Source organism: Trichomycterus rosablanca, chromosome 12, assembly GCF_030014385.1.
Source record: "Trichomycterus rosablanca isolate fTriRos1 chromosome 12, fTriRos1.hap1, whole genome shotgun sequence".
Lineage (NCBI taxonomy): Eukaryota > Metazoa > Chordata > Actinopteri > Siluriformes > Trichomycteridae > Trichomycterus > Trichomycterus rosablanca.
In genome coordinates, this window is record NC_085999.1 from 11,219,872 (window position 1) to 11,237,847 (window position 17,976).

General features: G+C 39.9%; 1 protein-coding gene across 1 annotated transcript; it reads right to left on the minus strand.

Moving 5' to 3' along the window:
* Positions 1–3,034: 3,034 nt before the first annotated feature.
* Positions 3,035–17,039, minus strand: tnfsf11 (TNF superfamily member 11). The gene is made up of 4 exons (XM_063006543.1): positions 16,851–17,039; positions 12,954–12,983; positions 3,568–3,694; positions 3,035–3,472 (listed from the first exon to the last, which is right to left on the minus strand). The coding sequence occupies exons 1-4, from the start codon at positions 17,037–17,039 to the stop codon at positions 3,051–3,053; spliced, it is 768 nt and encodes a 255-aa protein (XP_062862613.1). The 3' UTR covers positions 3,035–3,050.
* Positions 17,040–17,976: the final 937 nt, after the last annotated feature.

Sequence of the window (17,976 nt, forward strand, 5' to 3'; positions counted from 1 at the left end):
AAAAAGAACTCTTTAAATTAGCATGTACCAAACTCAGTTCGGTAAAACGTGTTACTGTCGATCTTTTCAGTTCTCACAATGACAAAGACAGTCCAGCTATCTTGATTTTATTTAGTTTTGTTCAAAGTAATTTAGCGTAACTGCAAAATTCCCATTTAAACTGACAATACTGCACAGCGGTGGATGCAGATTTTCAACTATTTTCCTCTTTTGAACATTTTTAAACTCTAAAATTGTGAAATCAGTGCCAAACCAGCTCTAGTAGTTTAGTTTTTATTAATAAAACATAGAATACAGTTGTATGCAAAAATTCAGCCCCTTTGCTAAATTAAACATGCTGTTGACCTTTGCAGCAAATTATTATTATTATTTTGTTTAAATAAAACTTATATAATACACACACAAAAAAGAACTGAAATTAAACAGTAATTGTGGCATGTGCAAAAGTTTGGACACTGTTTGGAATTTGGGAATGCTTTGGCAGATAAAACTTTGTAGCCAGCCAGGAGTCTTTCTATTCTTGTTTGAAGTGTTTTCACCCACTCTTTTGGAACAGTTCTAGTTCTACTATATTCTTGGGCAGTCTTGAATACACAGAATATTTAAAACTAACCCACTAAAATGTTTAATTTTGATTAAAGTTAGTGGATTCCAGTGAGCTTCCATAAACCCTAAAGCATAATAGATTCATGCTATGCTAACAGTGTCAAATGCTGTTCCTTTTTTATTACAACATAACTATATATAACAATAACATTATATATGTTTGGGCCAGAGTTTACTCATTTGATAGCCCCATGTTTCATTTTAACTTGAGGTACTGGCAACACCTTAAATCAAACACCTTTGACTTAGCCAGATGTTTCGCATGGGGTCACAGGTAAGTTCTCCTGATGATGACTTTCCCATGCAAGTAATCTTTGTGCATGCAGTTCTACATAGAAAAACAGTGCACCACCACATCGCAATTCTAAAGTTCCCATGATTGCCATTTTTCATTACCTTTTATACCATTAAAACACCAAGATTAAAAAAAAAAAACATTGATGTCCTTTTATATCGGGTGATTGAGTAGCATAGCGGTAAATTACACTAGCCCAGTAGTGCTGGGATCCAGTGTTTGTTCGCAGTTGTGTTATTGGTCTGTCGGGCGTCTACATACAGACATGATTGGCTATGTCTGAAGGGGAAGGGGCCAAGGCCCAGTGATGGATTGGTATCTCGTCTAGTATGTGTTACTGCATCATGCTCTGTGACTCTTGGAAAACCAGACCTGCCATGACTCTGATCAGGATAAAGCGTTGATATGAAATGAATGGAATCTTTTTATAGGCTTTACTGTCAGATTGTTGTTTAAGAAGCCAACAGTTGTAGAGAACGAAGTTTAAAGAGTGTTAGCACAAGGTTGGACTTTTATTCTGCCCTGCTTAGCTGACAATATACAATGATCAAAAATTCCTGACCTGTCTGATGGCTCCTAACAAGACAATTACTGCATAACAACAAGTAAATTGAGAACTTTATACCAGAAATTCCCAAACATTTGCACATGCATGCCACAATTATTTATTTGCATTTAATGTACATATACTGTGTCTGTCTGAAAATCTAGTGAGCTGCCTTGCTGCCCACTGCCTACCTAGGCAGCTGCCTAAGTAGATAGATGATTCTAACAGACATCAAACTTTAGAAGGCAGATTATTTAGACACAGTACTTAGACAGCGATTATGTCATCGTCTGTCCCCACCTACGCCACAGTGTTAGCTTAATGAGCTAACAATTAGCCTCAGGTCATTAGAGAAGAATGCCTGTATTTGTCATATATACATACACACTATGTACAGTACAATGAATGTCTTTTTCTGCATATCCTAGCTTGTTTGAAGGTTGGGGTCAGAATGCAGGGTCGGCCATTGCATGGCACCCCAGGACAGGGTTAAGGGCCTTGCTCAAGGGCTTAACTGTCTTACAACTGACAGCCCAAAAAGCTCTACTCACTAGGCTACCACTGTCCCATTAAAATCAATGAGCGGAGGCGACAAATTCCAACTAAATTACACTAGTCCGCATTTATAAGTATTAAAAATGAACAAGGATTACTTGCTGCTCCGTTTCCGTCCGTCATATTAGATTTTTTGGTAAGAGAAGTTGTGCTGCACTGAATGCTGGGATTGCCTTGGCAGGTGAGAAAGCACATGGAGCTTCATCATTAATCAGTCACAATATCACATAGAATAAGGCATCCCAGGAGGATTTAAAGGCATCCAAGAATTGAGACAGCCCTATTCTCGAAAGCACGGGTGTAGGATGGCGTAAAACGTCTACACAGAGCTCACTAGGTTTTCAGACAGACCCAAGATGATTATTATGCTATATTCGTATTGTTTTCAAAATTAGCTGCAGAGCTTGTTATTCTCTTCACTTAAAATGCAACAAACCAGGGGTGCCTACATTTGCATAAAACTGTGATTCTAAATCCCACGTCCTGACAACGAAGCACATTATTCTGTAGACTAACACCTGACTCCCCATTTACCTGAGGACAGGATTCTGGTGGTTACGACAAGCAAAACCTTAAAACTGTGCATGAGATTCTGAAGTGTGACCACCTTTGTGTTGCTGTTGAAGTGCTTAAACTTGAACAGCCATTCCATGCACCACCAGCCTTGTTATGCACTACCAATAGCCTTATAAGGTAACGGAGGTCTAATTGTGATTCCTTAAATTGTACACGCATCTAAAAGACCATATTTTGACTCACACAGAATTAGAAGTGTGGAGAGCAACTGAGGTCCCGGGTGAAATCAGCGATGCTTTTTTTTAACGTGGCAGTTTGAATTGACGTGTCAGACATGACGGAACAATTGAATTTTCTAATGAAGTCTAATGTGCCCTAAAATGATTTACAATATGTATTAATGTTGAACAAAAACAAGTCAGGATTCAGTGATTCAAAATAGAAGTGCTCAGTGGTTCTTGGTCATGTTGAAAATGTTCATAAGATGATAAAATGTGCATAAACGAGTTCAGTAGCAAAAATACACACAAGTCAGTTGCTCACTTTAAAAGCACCGAAATATGTCCCTTCTGGGTCTGGATCCAACAGCCACGAGTTGGACACGTTGACGAAAAGGCCGTCGCTTTGACTTAACCGGACAGTCCTTCCCTGCTCGACACAGTACATGTTGTAGCTGGTATTATTCCACTGCAACGTTCCTCCACTCTTTGAAAACCGTATAGGTTTGATTTTGGTCTGGGTGTGCATCTCGTGGCAAATATACTGAATGAGCTGGACGTTGCTCACGTCCTGTATCTTCGTGGCGTGATCGTGGGCGTAACGAAAGCACGTCTTGGCATACACGTAGTACAGCCCTTGCTCTTCCACGACGAGCCGTCCGTCGTGGTATTTGATCTTCATCAGCGCGCCTCGAAGCGGATCCCAGTGCATAGTGGCCAACACAACGGGGTTGGCTGCAAGTTTAACCAAAACTAACGTTAGCATTTAGCATCACACAGGAAACAGAATTATTCAAATGATATCAGAGTTAATAACAGTGCTTGCTTACTGCTTGAAAAGTCGATGGGGACCTTGACGGAAAGATGAGCAGCCGGTGTTTGATCCTTTTTTCTGAATCTCTCTTTTCTCTTGACGTCTCTAAGCGCATCAGCGATGACTGGTTCAGGATGAACTTCCTGAGCAAAGAATACAAAACCCATATGGAATTATGGGTAAATAATTACAATTGTACTTAAAATCAGAACATTCATCTATTCATTACCTGTTTACGATCGCTTTATCCTGCTCAGGGTCGCAGTGGGTCTGATTTATTGGGCGATTTACTGGGCAGTTAAGCTACTGGACTTGTAATCTGAGAGTCGCTGGTTTAAGCCCCACCACTGCCAGGTTGCCCCTGTCGGGCCCTTGAGCAAGGTCCTTAACCCTTAGACAATATACTGTCAAAGCACTGTAAGTCACTTTGGATGATGGCAACCCTACAGCACCCCAGAGCAAGAACAGCAATTCGAAAAGCACTGCAAACCACCCTTATGCCAAGTTCACACTACACGATTTTTGGCCAGATTTCGCTCGGCGACTGGTCGGTGCTAGACTTCCCGGCTCGGGAGCAACTCGGTGTTCGCTCGGCGACCGGATTGAGATTTCTAGCATGTCAGATATTTGATCTCAGTTGCACGTCTGGCAATGAGTGCTGTGTCGAACAGCCAATGAGAACACAAGATACGGTGTGAGGGGAAACGCAGGAGAGGAGTGTAAACAGGTGGGACAGGGGGGATAATATAGTTTATATCAGAATACACCGGCACACACACACACGTTTTACAGTATTTCTGACTTGATCGTTCTCTACAAAACACCAACGTTGCATTGCAAAAATATTAATTAACCTCCAACTTACTATAGAACAATCCATACTGTTCGTGTTGCCAAATCCACTCGGATTCATTTATTTTTCTCCTTGATTTTACGCTGCACATCAGCGCAAAAACACTTTGATCACTTGCTACTTGTTTGTGCATTTTTGGACGTGGTATCATTAAACCCCTCATCACTTCTCGCGTTTGTTTTCGTGACAAAACGTAGTTTGGGAGACCAGAGAAGCTCGCCTGTGATTCCAGTTGGTGATAGGTCGTGTAGTGTGAAACCCCCTATCACCGATCAGTCGTGTAGTGTGAAATATACACCAACTGAAAGACTCCCGAGTGCAAAAGATTCAGTCGTGTAGTGTGAACTGTACAGCGACCCGACAAATCAGAAAGTCGTGTAGTGTGGCATTAGTGTGCATTTGGCATTAGTGTGCATATGCGAACTCTGTTTACCATCAGTCTTCAGAGATTTTATAGATTACTTTTTTATAGATTTAATTATGTCAATAATAAATGCTGGATCTATGTGGCATTAAAACCACAAATGAAAGCTGCTTAGTGTCAGTCTGGAGTCTGACCGTGTTTATTTCTGCACATGTGGACCTGGTTGTAACTTTTTTTCTTTATTATACACTGATCAGCTATAACATTAAAACACTAACTGTCCATTTTATCAGCTCCACTTACCATATAGAAGCCCTTTGTAGTTCTACAATTACTGACTGTAGTCCATATGTTTCTCTGCATGCTTTGTTAGCCCCCTTTCATGCAGTTCTTCAATGGTCAGGACCACTACAGAGCAGGTATTATTTAGGTGGTGGATCATTCTCAGCACTGCAGTAACACTGACACGGTGGTGGTGTTAGTGTGTGTTGTGCTGGTATGAGTGGATAAGACACAGCAGCACTGATGGATGAAGGTCTAGAAGATGACCAACTCAAACAGCAGCAATAGATGAGCTATCATCTCCGACTTTACATCTACTAGATGGACCAACTAGGTAGGAGTGTCTAATAGAGTGGACACGGTATTTAAAAACTCCAGCAGCGCTGCTGTGTCTGATCCACTCATACCTGCACAACACACACTAACACACCACCACCATGTCAGTGTCACTGCAGTGCTGAGAATGATCCACCACCTAAATAATACCTGCTCTGTGGTGGTCCTGACCATTGAACAACAGGGTGAAAGCAGGGTAAAAAATTATGTAGAGAAACAGACTACAGTCAGTAATTGTTTGTTTATTTGTTTTTTAGGATTTTAACGTCATGTTTTACACTTTTGGTTACATTAATGACAGGAAACAGTAGTTATTCATTACACAAGGTTTATCAGTTCACAAGGTTATATCAAACACAGTCGTGGACAATTTAGTATCTCCAATTCACCTCACTTGCATGTCTTTGGACTGTTGGAGGAAACCGGAGCACCCGGAGGAATCCCACGCAGACACGGGGAGAACATGCAAACTCCACACAGAAAGGAACCCAGGACTTCTTGCTGTGAGGCGACAGTGCTACCCACTGAGCCACCGTGCCACCCACAGTCAGTAATTGTAGAACTACAAAGTGCTTCTATATGGTAAGTGGAGCTGATAAAATGGACAGTGAGTGCAGAAACAAGGAGGTGGTTTTAATGTTATGGCTGATGGGTATATACATATATTGTTTTTTTATGGAATTGGGTATTTAGCATCAATAACCAGCCTAAAAAGGAACAATGCCTTTATTTCTCATATACACACAGACATGTACAGTACAATAAAATTCTTTTTCTGCATATTCCAGCTTGTTGGGAAGTTAGGGTCAGAGCACAGGGGCAGCCATTGTAAGGTACCCCTGGAGCAGAAAGGGTTAAGGGTCTTGCTTAAGGGTCCAACAGTGGCTGCATATCAGAGCCTGGATTTGAACCATCAATCTTCTGATTAATAGTCCAAAGCTCTACACACTAGGCTACCACAGTTATAAAAGTCTTATAATTTATAAATATAAATTATAATTATAAAAGTCTAATAATAGCTACACTAATGCTGTGAGGAAGATCTTTAATATACCTGCTGCATCTCCATTCTTTCATTAGCATGTTTGGTAAGTGATTGTAACGAAGTGTTTACCTTCACCATACTGTTATACATAACTGGTTTTTTTTTTTTTTAAGTATACATACATGTTGATATAAAACCCTAATGTGTTTTGTATTTTGATGGAATGCTACGAGCTATGGTTATCAGATAACAACCTTCGACTAACGACTGTTGGTTAGCAGTTAAAAGAAATTGATGGTTTGCATGCCTGCTTAATATAATGGCATACGGCAAAGAAAAATCCCAATCACTTTTGTTGAGATGTTTTTTTACATACATAAATATAAATACATAGCTACTACATGCAGTCAAAGGTGTAACAGATTTCCCAGAAATTATAACATATTTCCACATTTAAATGACTCACATCCACCCTAATTTAATGATTTATTTAAAAATTTTTTTATTTTATTTGGATTTACGCCATGTTCTGCACATATTTGAGCCATTTATGGCATGCTAGGTATGTTTCAGTCTATTTATTTGGAATTAACTGCATTAATTACTTATTGAAATGTAGTCTATATGCAGAAAAGAATTAGGAGTTGTTTTGCTGCATTATTCAACTTTTTTAGGCTTCTGTTTTCACTGGAAAATCTTTTCTGACACAGTCATGCACTGAGAAAACAGTTCCACAAACCACAAAGCTTCTTTCACCATCTTTAAGAGTTGGAATGAAATATTCTGGTGCAATGCTTATTTTAATCCAAGCATCCCAACAACACTGCTGCACCCGATACACCTGATATACCAGTACACCACACACCTTTATGTAACTTCCTTGTTAGTGTTGATGCAGTGCTGAGAATGATCCACTGCCCAAACATTATCTGGTCTGTAGTTGCTTGCAATTCATTACTGGGTTACAGAGCAGTCACAAAGTGTACAAAACATACTAATGGGCCAGCATCATTAATTGTATACCCACAAAGTTCACCTATATGGTAAGTATTACCTCCCTGTTATCCTTCTCTATGTTGGGTGCATTATCTGAGCCCCCACGGCGCAGGAAATCTAAAAGCATTACTACAGGTAGGATTGTTAAGTTAGGGTCCTAACACTCATCTAAAACAAACTTCTGTATTTTTATACAGCTAAAACCTGGACTCAACTTGACTCCAAAGTTTGTTTGTTTGTTTATTAGGTTTTTACTGTCATGTTTTACACTTTGGTTACATTCATGACAGGGGGTTACATTCATAACACAAGGTTCATCAGTTCACAAGGTTATAGCAAACACAGTCTTGGACAATTTAGTGTCTCCAATTCACTTCACTTGCATGTCTTTGGACTGTGGGAGGAGACCGGAGCACCCGGAGGAAACCCACACAGGCACGGGGAGAACATGCAAACCACACTGAAAAAAAAAAAAAAAAAAAGATCCACTGCAAACCTGAACAGGGAAATAAAAAAAAAACTAAATAAGGTCAAACTAACCCCAAAGATAATAAGAGGGTTTCATAACAATCAGTGAAGCAGATAAGTGTGCCTAATAATTTGCTTAGTTTATTACATCAGCAATGACCATCCTAAAAAAAAAACCCTAATCATTATTTAGCTGAAGCAGTATGTAGTGTGTGTGTGTGTGTGTGTGTGTGTGTGTGTGTGTGTGTGTGTGTGTGTGTGTGTGTGTGTGTGTGTGTGTGTGCGCGCTGGTGTGATTGTGTAAATGAGAAAATAATGGTGCGTGTGGCCCTCTGGCGCACGAGCGATTGGGAAATCTTTTCTCTCTATGGTAATACGACTGGCTCTGGTCTTTGTTATGGCAAGATGGTCTCTTGAAGTAAACAGACGGCGCCAAGATCCAAATAAAAACATGCACATGCAATGACTGTGTACACATTGTACAAATTTTTTTAAATAAACGACATGTGTTTTGGGCCCATCAGTCAAGCTGATGGTGAAATAAGAAACTGTTCTGCTGTGTGCACAAGTATGTGAGGACGTATCACCACTAAAAGTAAAAGTTTGTTTTAACTAACATGAAAACACATGCTTCATACACATTTTTGGTGTTGGGTATTTGAACAAGATCCAAGGTTATTTGCCCACGTGCTCTCAGATCAGATTACAGATTTTTGTTATTTCTTTACACAGGGAAGTTAACGGAGAACTAGCACATTCTTGTAGCTATAAAACTGGAAAATTTATCCAAAAGACAGTTAAGCAATAATTAATACTTTATCCTGGTTAAGACGAAGAGGTTTCTCTCAAACATTCTTATACAAAAAAGACAAAACTACTGAAATTCACTTTACAGTAGGGTCTGCTACAACACGTTCAATTCTTGCTTTTGCACTGCCTCGAAATTAAGATGCATATTATCTTACATGCTAGGTATGTAGGTACAGTTGAACTTAAAATGACCTTATGGTAATGTTTTAAAACTGAGGTTTAAATAATTTAAAAGCAGGTGTCAGTACATGAGCTCTGCAGTGGTTTGGTAACCTGCCCAAAGTGTATTTCTGCATTACATCTAGTGTTTCCTGACTGGCTATGACCAATCAATCAGTAAACATATAATTAAGCGAATAACTCAGATCATAGCTAGTTTGTAAACAACTAAAATTAGACCATTTTATCAGCTCCATTTACCATAAAGGAGCACTTTGTAGATCTACAATTACTGACTGTAGTCCATCTATTTCTCTACATATGTTTTTAGACTGCTTTCATGCTGTTCTTCAATGGTCAGGACCCCCACAGGACCACCACAGAACAGCACTGCAGTGACACTGACATGGTGGTGGTGTGTTAGTGCGTGTTGTGCTGGTATGAGTGGATCAGACACAGCAGCGCTGCTGGAGTTACTAAATACCGTGTCCACTCACTGTCCACTATCTGACACTCCTACCTAGTTGGTCCATGTTGTAGATGTAAAGTCAGAGACGATCGCTCATCTATTGCTGCTGTTTGAGTTGGTCAACTTCTAGACCTTCATCAGAGGTCACAGGACGCTGCCCACGGGGTGCTGTTGGCTGGATATTTTTGGTTGGTGGACTATTCTCAGTCCAGCAGTGACAGTGAGGTGTCTCAGCACCAGCACAACACACACTAACACACCACCACCATGTCATTGTCACTGCAGTGCTGAGGATGATCCACCACCCAAATAATACCTACTCTGTAGTGGTCCTGGGAGAGTCCTGACCACTGAAGAACAGCATGAAAGGGGGCTAACAAAGCATGCAGAGAAACAGATGGACTACAGTCAGTAATTGTAGAACTACAAAGTGCTTCTATATGTTAAGTGGAGCTTAAAAAATGGACAGTGCGTGTAGAAACAAGGAGGTGGTTTTAATGTTATGGCTGATCAGTGTAGCCAAAAACAATGCCACCCCTTCAATCCTAAAAACATTAGCTAACTCAAACTGTTAAATGATAAGGCTGAAGAATGGTTCACAAGTTCAAAGTTAAAGGAACACTGGCTGCACTACCTAGACATGGCAGAAAGAGAAAACTAGGACTGACTGCCACCTGATTTCTGAGGAGGCAGGTGGTCAAAAATACTGAGTGACTACAAAAGACCTGCAGCAAGCTTTTGGTTGGCAGCATAGTTTCAGTTAGCGCAGTAAGGTGCATACTGCATACTAAACACGGAAGGTTTATAACAACACTTTATGGAATAACCAGCACAGTCATCCCGCCCTAGCAGCAATCTTCTTGCTGGTGTGCTAGCGGAATATCCCGCTGCGCCACCTGGGTGCCTTTTCTCGTTGTTTAATGTGTATTTAGTACTTTAATGTGTATTTACTGTCCCTGCTGAACAGAGAAAAGTCCACCAACCAAAAAAATATCCAGCCAACAGCACCCCATGGGCAGCGTCCTGTGGCCACTGATGAAGGTCTAGAAGATGACCAACTCAAACAGAAGCAACAGATGAGCGATCGTCTCTGACTTTACATCTACAAGGTGGACCAACTAGGTAGGAGTGTCTAACACAGAGTGGACAGTAAGTGGACACAGTATTTAAAAATTCCAGCAGCGCTGCTGTGTCTTATCCACTCGTACCAGCACAACACACACTAACACACCACCATGTCAGTGTCACTGCAGTGCTGAGAATGACCCACCACCTAAATAATACCTGCTCTGTAGTGGTCATTGGAGAGTCCTGACCATTGAAGAACAGCATGAAAGGGGGCTAACAAAGCATGCAGAGAAACAGATAGACTACAGTCAGTAATTGTAGAACTACAAAGTGCTTCTATATGGTAAGTGGAGCTGATAAAATGCACAGTGAGTGTAGAAACAAGGAGTTTAATGTTATGGCTGATCAGTGTATAACTATTTAACAGCTAAGACTAACCAAATACATTCAGCAACCAAATCCTGCCCTCCAGGTTTAAAGGTGTAAATGTTGAAGCAGAATGACAATCAGTGTAGGTTCTGTTTGCATTACCTTTTACCACTTAAACAAACTACTGCTGTACATATCAGTACAAGATGCCAAATATTACTAGGCTATATTACAACGACTTTCATAAACGCTCCCAAATATTATGACTACGCTTTCACAACATCCCGTTAAAGCCCTTTTTTAGTGCTGAGTTCTGGATGCTGATCAGCAGCAAGTTTGTGCGGATTGCAAACAAAGTACAGGCCAGTATACACAACCTTGGACTGCGCTTAAACAATAAAAAACAGAAATTGAGACCTGACAGATTTAAACACTGGGTTTTAGGTCTAGAGTATACTTTTCCTCCAAAGAAATATTAAAAACATGATGTTTGTCATGGTCAGGCTACAAAAATCATCAAACTGACAGTTAATAGTGAAACGAGCATGATGAACGAACTTGCTGCCCAGATACTGATGAGAGTAATGAAACAAAACACTCTTAATTTCCTGGCAGTGTGGGTGGTTTATGTGAGCTCTCAGCTCTACATTCAATTTTCTTCCTGAATGTTACTCTTTCTCCATGTTGCACCTGCCAAGCTACGTTGGTAAATACCACCCCAGTAGAACGTCCACCCATGCCAGACTGAATAAACTTGTCAGTTGTTAGAAATCTATGAGATGTTGGTGAGGCTGATGAGATGCATGTGAAATCCTCATAGTCAGTTATTCTGACAGACAGCAGGCCCAAACTCTTAGGCTTGACCTTTACACAGGCAGCCGACTGCCACAGTTAAGGAAATGTTTTACAGCAGCTGTGGTATGCAGTTCAATGTTTATCCATGGCTTTAAACAAAGTGTGAGAAATCAGCAGCTCTGAGCTTATACAACTGGACAAAAATGTAGCTTGGACATCATTTAAAAAGGCGACCATTCGTTTTATCAAGGTAACTATTTTATAATTCTTTATGTGGAAAGTACAAACAGTACTAGGCTATATTTCCCTCTAAATAAAGTTCCTTATCAAAAAATCCCATTGAAGAGCTTTAATAGTAATGGCTCTACAACTCCAGCATTCGGAGACAGCAGGTGATAGCTAAGGACTTGTTTCTACACTCACTGTGCATTTTATCAGCTTCACTTACCATATAGAAGCCCTTTGTAGTTCTACACTTACTGACTGTAGTCCATCTGTTTCTCTGCATGCTTTGTTAGCCCCCTTTCATGCTATTCTTTAATGGTCAGGACCCCCACAGAGTAGATATTATTTAGGTGGTGGGTCACTCAGCACTGCAGTGACAATGACTGTGGGCAGCGTCCTGTGACCACTAATGAAGGTCTTGAAGATGACCAACTCAATCAGCAGCAATAGATGATCGATCGTCTCTGAATTTACATCTACAAGGTGGACCACCACCATGTCAGTGTCACTGCAGTGCTGAGAATGATCCACCACCCAAATAATACCTGCTCTGTAGTGGTCCTGACCATTGAAGAACAGGGTGAAAGCAGGCTAAAAAGATATGTAGAGAAACAGATGGACTACAGTCAGTAATTGTAGAACTACAAAGTGCTTCTATATGGTCAGTGGAGCTGATAAAATGGAGTGAGTGTAGAAACAAGGAGGTGGTTTTAAGGTTATGGCTGATCAGTGTATATATGGGTACTTAAGTATATTCATACACATGTATGTATGTTGATGTATATATAAATATGGCTATATTGGCCCAATTTAATGTGCAATACTCACCACTATCACTTTACAGATTAATATTTAATTTATATTTAATACGTACCATACACTGTATCCATTTGTTTATTTACACTCAATCCATCCTCATAATTAATAACTGCACTGTAATTATGCAATATATGTAAAACTCAGGTTACTTTCAATCTTGGTTGTTGTGTGTGCTGTTTTTTTTTCGAATTCATATTGTTGAATTTTTTGTGCGTCATTGATGTATAATGCTACAAAAACTATAATTTTTTTCAGGATCAATAAAGTATCTATTTCTATCTATCTATTTTTAATAGCTTTACAGCATAGTGCTTAACAAGGATAAGAACACCTTTTGTCTAAGCACTAACTCATTGATTAAATCAATAAAACATTAGAAAAGTACTAAATCTTAAAGCACTCACCTCTACAGGCTTAGCTGAAGACAGGTCAACCTGAAAAAAATAAAAACATTACTCAGTCAAACATCTGTATTTAATCAAGAGAAACCACTGCTTGTAAAATATCTATAAAGGCACTCAATAGGGGGCGGCTTTATACTTTGTGATTTTTATAAACATGTAAAATCGTACAACTTGTACCGAACAGCATTTGAGTGCATATTTTGACAGATCTAGTACCTTGTAAAAGTATTCATGCTATTATTTTCCATTTTATCAAGAAGCGTGCATAATGTCGAATAAATGCCATCATCCATCAAACAATTTAGTAAAAAAATATGTAGCAAATTACCTTAAAAACCTTAATCTGTTGAGTGTCAACATCTGTGCCAGAAATGTGTGCAGTAGTCAACAGTCTATCACGTTTAAAAGTCTATAAGTGTGCAAAGTCAAAAATATATATTTAAAACAAGTCAGGGATCTGGTTTCCCAAGTGGCACACCATGACTATGCCACCAGTCGTTAGTGGCTGGGAACTGGGAACAGATTGACTGTGTTTTCAGGGTGGGCAGGACAGCACTCAGGTCTTTCCTCAATGGCGGTCTGTCATGCAATACCAGCCAACACCAGTCTCTCATGTAGCAAATTACCTTACAAACCTTAATCTGTTGAGTGTCAACATCTGTCAGAAATGTGTGCATCAGTCATTTTCAGTTCCTTCAAGAATCAACAGTCTATCACGTTTAAAAGTCTGTAAGTGTGCTCCAGACAGTGCTACAGACTGTCCACATATAATAAAGTCAAAAATATATATATTTAAAACAAGTCAGGGATCTGGTTTTCCAAGTGGCGCACCATGACTATGCCACCAGTCATTAGTGGCTGGGAACTGGGAACAGATTGACTGTGTTTTCAGGGTGGGCAGGACAGCGTTCAGGTCTTCCCTCAATGGCGGTCTGTCATGCAATACTAGCCATTTCTAGATGTCAGCAAGTTTGTGATTGGAAGCATGGCCTCCTGTCCAAAGACATTCGACTAGGGGTAACTTAAAGACTCCACTAGGTGGCTTAATGTTTCCTCTAAGATTAGCTCTTGCCTATGGATCGGTGACATTTGTGTGATAGAAAATACTTTAGGTGGGAATTGGTGATGTTTAATAGAATATAACAGAATACCTTTATTAGTCATATATACATATACAGGTGTACAGTACAACTAAATTCTTTCTTCGCATATCCCAGCTCGTTTGGGAGCTGGGGTCAGAGCGCAAGGTGAATGTACAGCACGAGGGTTAAGCACCTTGCTCAACAGCCCAACAGTGGCAGCATGGAAGATGGGATTTGCACTCTCAACCTTCTGATTGATATTTAAGGTGTTGCATTAAAAGGGGCTTTCTGGACGGACAGCAAGGAGTAATCTGATCAGATTGATGGGCGGAAAACCTGTGCTCAATCTTGTGAAATGCTGGAACTAAGACAAAAGTAAAAAGTTCATCTTGACTAATAACACCAGTGTCAATCTGTGGTGTGACATAGCTGTCCATCATATTGCAACAAAAATATTCAAAAGGTATTAAAGTATTAAAAAATATGGATGAACTCGAATCAACCTTTCAGATTCTGTTTTTGCATTTTAGATACTTGTAGGTCTATTACACTATTAGCCACATACAAAAAATCAGCATTTTTCCCTGCATTCACTTTCCAAAGTCAACTTAAACTTCATGCCAAGCAGCACTAAAATACATCTTGTATCTGTTCCTTCCACAGAACACAGAAATCCTTGTACACACACACTTCTATTAATGCCAATGCCGTACAAAACAAGATTCACAGAACAGATCCCTGACCAGGTTTATTACATGCTTTGATGGGTCTGTGGCTTTTCCTCAGGCTTGTTAAACTGATTATTGGGTGATCTGGAAACATTAAATAAGTAGAAGAGGGCTGGAAATGGTTTCTGGATCTTTATATGGTTTGCCACTGCGTTCCTTACGAGGATAAAAAGCTGAAAGCTACAGTATGTAGCATGTATGTGTTTGGAAATCTCTGGTACATGTAACATAAAACATTGGGAATGCTCTGAAGGCATCACTTTGTTACAATTGCAAATAAAATCTTAATACTGGAACTGGGTGAAAAAAGTGTCTACTAATAAAGATGTCTCTACATTTTACACTATGGTATATAAAGCTTATTAGTGATGTGTTGTAAACTGTCACAGTTCATAGTGTTGCTTGGCTTAAATTGACTAACCAAAAATTAATATAATTTCAATGTGAGAGAAATGGTCATTGCTACATGATCAATATATGTAATGTGCTCCAGAACAATAACACACATGTACTATTGTTCTACTACATAGTACTTTTAATCTAATGCTATTAAAGTACAGTATCGTAATATATAATGATATTAAATTATACGATTATATAGAAATTACAGGGATTGTGGCTCATTTGTTCTTTCTCCAATGAAAAAAACACTCCTGCCAATAGACCAGACATCCTGAGACTTTTGAAATCTGATATATTTCTTTTATTTAACTGAATTTAAATGCTTTCCATTTGTACATTTACCTAATGTTTCTGTGACTCTGTGTACACTGTAGCTTCAGATTCCTATTTTCATATGGCAGGAGTGCAACCCAAAGTGGTTTTTCACTGTTTTAGCCAATATGCCTCAGGAACAGACATGTTAAGCATTTTACATTTTTCCAGCTCACTGGGGGGTGTAAAGCATAGCTATAGAGTAGAGTAACTGTAACATTTGTGACAGCTCAGACTCCGACCTGTTTCTTCAACAAGGCAGACCTGTCTGCAAGCTGCTCCTCAAACGTGTTTTTTTTTTTTTTTTTTTACATAATTCTGTGGAAAGAGGCTGTAGTGCATTAAATTGTAGACCATGCACATAGTGAACATACTCAAACCAGTCTGACTGGCATGCCATAACAAAAGTTATGAAATCACACTAGGAAAGTAATATAATTACATGAATGGCTGACTATATAACTATATGAATGTCTGTGTGTGGGAGGTTCATATGATATCTTATAATTCCTATTAATCTAATGAATTTCATTAATTAGAAAAATAATTGTGCAATTTTTTCTTTTTGACATGTAAACCAGTCTTATTTTACCTTTTCCAATTTAGCAATTAACCACTAACTCAGCATTAAACCAGAAAATATGGAAATAACATTATTTTGTGCTGACTCCACTGCAATGTGCAGCTGCACCAGTGCTGTATTTTTTTATATCTAATCATGCCTAAGAAAGCACTAAGCTCTGAAGGTTGTTTCAGACCAGACAATGTCGCAGCACCTGGATGCAATCTAAGTTTGGACAGATGTTTTATTCCTGCACTTTCTCTTCTGCAGCTGCATGCATTCTGAATCTGTAGCAGTGAAAGTACCTCGTCTTTCAACGATGAGAGATCGGAGCGCACAGCTCGCCTGAGGCGTTCTACTCTCACTCACTCACTCACCGTGCCTTTGAGCTGCTGTCACACTCTTTCAGAAAAACAGCGCAAAATATGACTCGAGAACTTATCGAGACGGAAAATCAAGATCGGGCTGTTTTAGTGCGTGCCAAAACGCAACCATGTGAGGCGACATGCTGCGGAATCTCGCATTGTGCAAGTTTATTCGGAGAACCGAAGCGCCTGAACGCTGCACGAAGTTCTTCAAAGAGACGTTCGAGCAACACACAGGTTACAAACGAAAGATAAGCTCAACCGCCATTTCCAGTCATGCACAGCCAACTCGCTTAGATTTACAGCGGACACGCGGGCGACGTACAAATGCAGCCGCACGTGAATGCGGCACAACTTGGCTCGAGCGTCGCAACTTTTCAAGCTCGGAACTTGTTGCTCACTGCTAGTGTCTCGTTAGTAATTAACACTCAGATTAACCCACTCACCTCGCGCAGATAGCCGGTCAGGTGTAATAACATGGTGACGCTGGAAGCGACCTGCAGCAGTCCTATGACGGCCAGCGTGCCGAAAATAAGCGGCCTGTGGGCGTTGTGTGTCGGCTGAAAGCGCGACTCCCCGCCGTGCCCCATGTCCATATGGTTCCGCAGGTAACCGTGATAATCATTAGCTGCCATGAGCGCGCACTACTAATAACCTCCTCCTCAGTGGCAGGAAGTTGGTAATGAGCGCGGATTCCTATATAAACGGTGGGTGGGTACAAAGCGGCCGCTCTACTCTGTACACACCAAGCCAATCAGATAACAGAACACGCAGTGATTGTCCCACAAACACTACTGCACAATGCTTTACAACCTCCAAACAATACTCCATAGTGCTTTATAACCTCCAAACACTACTGCATAGTGCTTTACTACCCAATATACAGTGTCTAATACTCACAGACACTACTGCATAGTACTTTATAACCTCCAAACAATACTCCATAGTGCTTTATAACCTCCAAACACTACTGCATAGTGCTTTATAACCTCCAAACAATACTGCACAGTGCTTTACAACCTCCAAACAATACTACATAGTGCTTTACAACCTCCAAACAATACTGCATAGTGCTTTATAACCTCCAAACAATACTGCATAGTGCTTTACAACCTCCAAACAATACTGCACAGTGCTTTATAACCTCCAAACAATACTGCACAGTGCTTTATAACCTCCAAACACTACTGCATAGTGCTTTATAACCTCCAAACAATACTGCACAGTGCTTTACAACCTCCAAACAATACTGCATAGTGCTTTACAACCTCCAAACAATACGTCATAGTGCTTTACAACCTCCAAACACTACTTCATAGTGCTTTACAACCTCCAAACAATACTGCATAGTGCTTTATAACCTCCAAACACTACTTCATAGTGCTTTACAACCTCCAAACAATACTTCATAGTGCTTTACAACCTCCAAACAATACTGCATAGTGCTTTACAACCTCCAAACAATACTGCATAGTGCTTTACAACCTCCAAACAATACTTCATAGTGCTTTACAACCTCCAAACAATACTGCATAGTGCTTTACTACCCAATATACAGTGTCTAATACTCAC

Coding starts and splice junctions, on each gene's coding strand:
- tnfsf11 (XM_063006543.1), bottom strand. CDS start 17,039: ATGGCAGCTAATGATTATCACGGTTACCTGCGGAACCATATGGACATG. Junction 3,695..12,953: donor CTTCAGCTAAGCCTGTAGAG/GTGAGTGCTTTA, acceptor TTCTTTGCTCAG/GAAGTTCATCCTGAACCAGT. Junction 3,473..3,567: donor CCCCATCGACTTTTCAAGCA/GTAAGCAAGCAC, acceptor TTAAACTTGCAG/CCAACCCCGTTGTGTTGGCC.